The 7,024-nt window shown below is 40.8% G+C and overlaps 1 protein-coding gene across 1 annotated transcript; it reads left to right on the top strand.

The window, feature by feature from the left end:
* Positions 1 to 845: 845 nt before the first annotated feature.
* Positions 846 to 1,775, top strand: LOC129149285 (olfactory receptor 7A5-like). Its single transcript, XM_054716866.1, has one exon. The coding sequence runs from the start codon at positions 852 to 854 to the stop codon at positions 1,773 to 1,775; it is 924 nt and encodes a 307-aa protein (XP_054572841.1). The 5' UTR covers positions 846 to 851.
* Positions 1,776 to 7,024: the final 5,249 nt, after the last annotated feature.

The raw sequence follows: 7,024 nt of genomic DNA, 5'->3' as shown, positions 1-7,024 counted from the left end.
GCAGGGGTGCCTGGACTGATATATTCCAAGGTGACTCTATTACCTGGAGGAGATACTAAGGAGGAGAACCTTTTCAATTCACAAGATGCAGATTAATAAAGTGCAACATTTACATAGTGTGCACAAGGCACCTTCCATGACTTGAAGTAACAGGAGGAAAATGCAGGCCACCTTGTTTCTTAATATCCTCTGACATCATCTCTGATCCTGCTCTGCCATGCTCATTCCCCTTGACACTTGGGCTCATTTTGAGTCCTGATTTTCTAAACAATCTTCTTCCTCAGGGCCTTTGCACTGGCTGCACCTTCTGCCCGGCAAACACTTCCATCTCAGTCGCCCACTTAGTCTTCCATGAGTTATCTGTTAAGTGTCCTCTGTTTGCCTGTCATGGCTAAACACTATAAAAGAGAGCACCATGTAACCACTTTCTCCATTGAATGTGATTTACTTTTTGTTTTTGCAGCTGCACCATTGGATCTGTTTTATTATTTTTTAATTGATAATGTTCTTTCTCCATTATTTGTGTATAGAGACTGTTTTTTCAGCATCCCATACTCTGAACAGTGCCCAGAACATGGTCTATGGTCAATATATATTCCATAAATGCATGCAAGATATCCGCAGTAAAACAGAAATATACATTATGTTTGAAGACTAGGTTGATGGAAATGGAAATTCTAATAACAAATGACAATGGAGATACCATTATGAAGACCAAATCACACAGCAAAAATGGAAATAATTTTCCTGATTCTAAAACATAAATGTGTCATTGATTCTCAGGTACAAATGCTTGCTAATGTGACATTTAGTTATTCATTTTTCTATTTTCTGCTAGTCACCTCTGACACATGGAACCAGGCAATGATACCCAAATTTCAGCATTCCTTCTTCTGGGACTTTCACAGGCACTGGAACTACAGCCCCTCATATTTGGGCTTTTCCTCTCCATGTACCTGATCACTGTGTTTGGAAACCTGCTTATCATCCTGGCCGTCACCTCAGACTCTCACCTCCACACGCCCATGTACTTCTTCCTCTCCAACCTGTCCTTGGTAGACATCTGTTTCACCTCCACCACCATCCCAAAGATGCTGTGGAACATCCAGACACAGAGCAGAGTCATCACCTATGAAGGCTGCATCACACAGATGTATTTTTTCATACTCTTTGCAGTGTTGGACAACTTTATCCTGTCCATGATGGCCTATGACCGGTTTGTGGCCATCTGCCACCCACTGTACTACACAGTCATCATGAACCCCCGGCTCTGTGGACTGCTGGCTCTGGTGTCCTGGATCATGAGTGCCATGGTTTCCTTGCTACATAGCTTAATGGTATTGAGGCTGTCCTTCTGCTCAGACTTGGAAATCCCCCACTTTTTCTGTGAACTCAATCAGGTGCTCCAACTTGCCTGTTCTGACAACTTTCTTAACAATATTCTAATGTATTCTTCAGCTGTGCTGCTATGTGTTGGTCCCCTTGCTGGGATCCTTTACTCTTACTCTAAGATCATTTCCTCCATACGTGGAATCCCTTCAGTTCAGGGGAAGTATAAAGCATTTTCTACCTGTGCATCTCACCTCTCAGTTGTCTCCTTATTTTATGGTACAGTCCTAGGTGTTTACCTCAGCTCTGCTGCTTCCCAGAGCTCACACTCAAGTGCAACAGCCTCGGTGATGTACACCGTAGTCACACCCATGCTGAACCCCTTCATCTACAGTCTGAGGAACAAGGACATAAAAGGGGCCCTGCAAAGATTCCTTGGCAGGTAAGCTCTTCAAGGGCCAGCTGTACTAGGCTGAAGAATTGCCCAGGAATGCAGAGTGCAAATCCTCAGAGCCAGCAATTCTGACACAAATAAAGTCAATCTTTGGACTAGATGTAATTTTAAATTCTCAGTTATCTCATAGGTTAACATGAATTACTTTAGTGATGTTTATTATCTTATGTCATATTTAATTCCAAGTAATTTTTCTATTGTTTTACTGAAAGAATTTTCATGAATTATACTACCTTTATGGACAAAATTATACTTGGATACCATGGTCATTTGTATAATTTTATTGTAGAGGAAAATCTGAGACCACAGTTTTCACTTATTTGTTCATCATTATTTTCTATAGCACTACCTATACTGCTCTTCTTGATAATGTAGACTTTAACATGCTAGTATGATTTATAGCTGATCTCCTGGTTTTATCTTTTCATTCTATTATTCATCTGCATGTCCACATGCCTACCATAGCCCCTGGCAGAAATTGACTATCAGACACATGTTTCCAAGAAGAGTCTACAATGAAATACACTCTTATATGGTTAGAGTCAGAGATGACCTTAAATGTTATGAAGCAATAATAGCCGTACAATATTTTACTATACAAAACTATTTTCATGGCATTTGTGTACTTAATAAAGTGTGGAATATACTGTCCATGTGTAAGGCGCTTTATTCATTGGAGTGAAAGATTAAGTAGAATATTTTATGATGTTTTTATGAACTATCTCATTGTTTTTGCTATAAAACTTTCTTTTTATATAATTTTTTGAAAGTGAGCAGGGGAGTGAGAGAAGAAGAGAGAAACATCCATATGAGAGAGAAATATTGATCAGTTGTATCCCATACACATTAAAATTGTGGATCCAATACAAAATCTGGAAATGTGCCCTGACTGGAATAGAACCAGCAACCTTTCTGTGCATGGGACGATGCTCAACCAACTGAGCCATACAGGCCAGGGCTCCTTGAAAGCTTTAAATGTGCTCCCTACTAATGTGACTCTTTCTAGTGTTCTAAATTTACTATCTTCCCTTTTCTAAATTTTTTCAAATCCACCAGAGGGAACATAAGTGAACAATCTCACTATCACACAATAAGCATCTTTACACTCAGGAATATCTTCAATCTTTAAAAAAAAAAAAAAAAAAAAAAAAAAAATATATATATATATATATATATATATATATATATATATATACTTATTTCAGAGAGAAAGGGAGAGGAAGAGAGAGACAGAAACATCAATAATGAGAGAGAATCATTAATTGGCTGCCTTCTGCACTCCCCTAATGGGGACTGAGCCTGAAACATGGGCATTCCTTTACTGGAATCGAACCTGGGACCCTTCAGTCCCCAGGTCGATGCTCTATATAATGAGCCAAACAGACGAGGGCAATATTTTCAATCTTTACGATCAAAGGATGAATCCTGCCCAGTTATGTGCAGATTTTCTTGCCCAAACGTGCATGTCCTTCCATCCTGTCTTGACTGCCTGGAAGGGAACCTCAATGGAGTAACTTTCATAGAGTTATCTAAAATGCATTGGAATTACAGTATGATTGTGAGTGCTGTCCTCAAATATCAGCACAAATGCCAAAAGTAAGAAGTAGCAGATTATTATAATTTACCTCAGTTCTTTTTGCTTTGATTATACTATCAATTCACTATTGCTATATAACAAGCCATCCTAAAAGCAAATGGTTTATTATTCCTTTATTTTCCAATGGGTTTGTGTAGTGCGGTGGTGTTCTGATCTCTGCTGGTCTCCTCATGAGTCTGCTGTCAGCTGTGGGTCAGCTGGGGTGTCTCTGCTGACCTTTCTAATGTATTAGGGGCTCAGCTATGGTGACTGACCTAGGGAGGCTTGGCTGGAATAAATGAGCTCTGTCTGCATGTCCTCTCCTTCGCTGGAAGGCCCCCCTGGGTGTGTTCACATGGCTGAGTGAGAGCAGTGGAAATGCACCAAGGCCTGGTGAAGCGCACTGTCCCTTCCATCATACTTTATTGGCCAAAACAAGTAAAAAAATCCTAAGTCCAGCCCAGATTCAAAGGTGGAGAAAAATACTACTCCTCTGGAACTCACAGTCACATTGCCAAAGACGTGAAAGCAGATAAAGAATTGGGGCCATCTCTGCATAGAGTCTACCATTTGTGTAACTTTTAATTCAGCAAAGTTTTATTTCTACATCAGCCCTCAACAGCTGAGTGATCTTAGAGGACAAAGTGTGAGTAAATACATATTTAATAAGCAGATGTGGAAATCCTTCACTAGAGGTCAAGCCCCTCCAAATAAATATTCCCACTCTGCCACTTGTCGCCCACTTACCATTTCTTGGCTGAAAAGAACTAGACCTCAGAGGGAAGGTAGGGGAGGGTGGGGGTAAGCGGGATAGATCAACCAAAGGACTTGTATGCATGCATATAAGCCTAACCAATGGACACAGACATTAGGGGGGTGAGGGCATGAGTGGGAAGGTGGGGGGTAATGGGGAGATAAGGACACATATGTAATACCTTAATCAATAAAGAAAAAAAAAAGAATTAGAACTTTTCCTTTCCAGGTATCTCGAGTCCAGGGACTTAACTCATTGATTAACAGAGCTAGAGAGCTGTTCTTTTTTTGATAGCCATCTTTTTTGGCACCCTTCTGTAGATTGCTTTTCTTCTTATTGAACTGCTCTTAACATATTCATAACGATTTCCAATCTGATACTTGTATTTGTGGGATGTCAAGGTCCTGACAGAAGGAGATGACATTTGAATTGCACATACAACAGAGAAATAGGTATTTGAAAGAGGAGAGAGAGAGTTGCTGACCTTATGCTTAGTGAGAGATGCCAGTCAGAAAAAGACAACTACTGCATGGTTTTACTTATATGACCTATCTAAAGTAGTCAAGTTCAGCCAGGCACATGTGTCTCAGTGGTTGAGGATCGATCTATGAACCAGGAGATCATGGTTCAATTTCTGATCAAGGCACATACCCGGACTGTGGGCTCATTCCTCAGTGGGATGTGCTCAGGAGGCAGCCAATCTATAATTCTCTCTCATCATTGATGTTTTTCTCTCTCTTTTCCTCTCCCTTCTTCTCTGAAATCAATAAAAATATATTTATAAATAAAAAAATGTTGTCAAATTCATAGAAACAGAAAATAGAATGGTTGTTGCCAGGTGTGGGAGGAGAGGGATTCAGGAGTTAGTGTTTAGAAGGAGGAGAGTTTCAATTTTGGAATATGAAAAAAGGTTTTGGGGATATTTGCACAACAATGTGAATGTACTTAACACTACGGAGCTGCACACTGAAAATGGTTACAATGGAAAATTTTATTATGTGTTCTTACCACTTAATTTTTTTAATAAAAGGAAGGAAGTTCTCACACATGCTACAACATGAATGACCCTTAAATACATTATGCTGAGTGAAATTAACCAGTCATAAAAGGACAAATACTATATGACTCCACTTTTATGAGGTCCTAAGAGGAGTCGAACTCATAGACAGAAAGTAGAATTGTGGATGCCATGGAATGAGGGAGGAGGATGAGGACCACATTCCAGGCCTGGACTGGGAGGATGCCACTCTTCTACTGGATGCCATGGCAATGCTGCTGGGCTTCTTGACACAGCTCTACCTATCCACGGAGCGGGGGCAGAGACACATTCCTCCCTGCTTCTTCTACATTTTTCCACATAAGGATTTTGGGATGCTCATATCATATGAGTTCAGGACAAAGGAATCAAAAGCACATGGTCTGAGTCTCCAGGAAGCAGAATTCAGGAAACAAGACAGAAAGGAAGACACTAGAGCCAGAGGGGGCGTACTGGGATGTGGACTTAAAAGGCCTCAGGACGAGGCACCTGGCTTTGAGCAGGCTCTGCCCCTCATGATACCCACATCACCAGAGCTCTCACATCAGGACCATGCCTTGGCTGGGGATGAGGCCACTGTGAACCCATGTGCACCTTGGACCCCTCCCTCTCTGGGCCTCAGTGTCCTTCCTAATGGCTCAGATGCTCAGGTCAAAATACTGGAGTCATCCATGTCTCTGTCTCTGTCCCCCATATCAGCCAACTCTGAGCACTCTACTTTCAAAATCCATCCAGAATCCACCCCCTTTTCCCCTCTCCCGTGTCCCTCACTCTGGACCAGCCCCATTATCTCCCACTTGGACAAGTACAGTCACTTCTACCCTGATCCTTCAGCTCCTAGTCCACACCTCCTACAGGCTGTTCTCCCAACAGTACCCAGAGAGCAACTGCTGCTCAAGAGACTGTTGTTTGGCTCTAGCCGGGTTGGCTTAGTGAATAGAGCATGGCCTGTGGATTGAAGGGTCCCAGGTTTGATTCTGGTCAAGGGCACATGCCCAGATTGTGGGCTTGATCCCAAGTAGGGGCCATGCAGGAGGCAGCCAATCAATGATTCTCTCTCAGCATTGATGTTTCTATCTCTCTCTCCCTCTCCCTTCCTCCCTGAAATCTATATAGGAAAGTCATTCTTTAAAAAAAGGAGAGATGATTGTTTGTTTGATTACTTGATGTATTTATTTCAGTGGCTACCTAAGAGTTCACAATGTGACTGCTACCACCCTTTTAATGGTCTTTCACATTCTTTATAATTAAATTACTATCACATCAATACTATAAAATGTTTAAATTATTTTCAAAATGTGGTTCTGATCAGCGGTGATTTTTGTCCCCTATGAGACATTGAGCTATTTCCAGAGAGATCTGTGACTGTCACTCTGGAGAGGGGTAGGTGGAGGCAGGGATGCTCTAAACAACCTTCAATTCACAGGACAGTTCTCACCACAGAGAACAACCTTTCCCAGAATGCCAACAGTGCTGAGGCTGAGAAACTTTGAGTTAAATAATTTCATTATTTGTAACACTTATAGCTGACTTCAGGTTGTTTTCCAAAATTGTATCACCTTCTACAAGTGAAATTTGGGTACCGCTTTGTAGTATCAGTTTAAAGTTCCAACTCCAATCAATGTGACTGTTCTGTCAGTTTTTTCCTAGTCTGATGGGTGTGAAAGACATTTTTTGTTATTTTCGCAAACTATTACTCAGTTTCAGCAAACTTCATTTATTTGACCACCATTTAGATTTAACTATTGTTATTATATACCCACATAATATTTCCCATTTTTGTACAACATTTCAAATAGTTTCTATAGATCATTGTTTCTCAATTGACTTCTGTAGGATTTTTTTCACCATACAATTTTAAATTTTTACTTGAAT

This window comes from Eptesicus fuscus, chromosome 6 (assembly GCF_027574615.1).
Source record: "Eptesicus fuscus isolate TK198812 chromosome 6, DD_ASM_mEF_20220401, whole genome shotgun sequence".
Taxonomy (NCBI): Eukaryota; Metazoa; Chordata; class Mammalia; order Chiroptera; family Vespertilionidae; genus Eptesicus; species Eptesicus fuscus.
The sequence above is the reverse complement of the archived record's forward strand: the minus strand, read 5'-3'. Positions and strand labels throughout refer to the sequence as shown.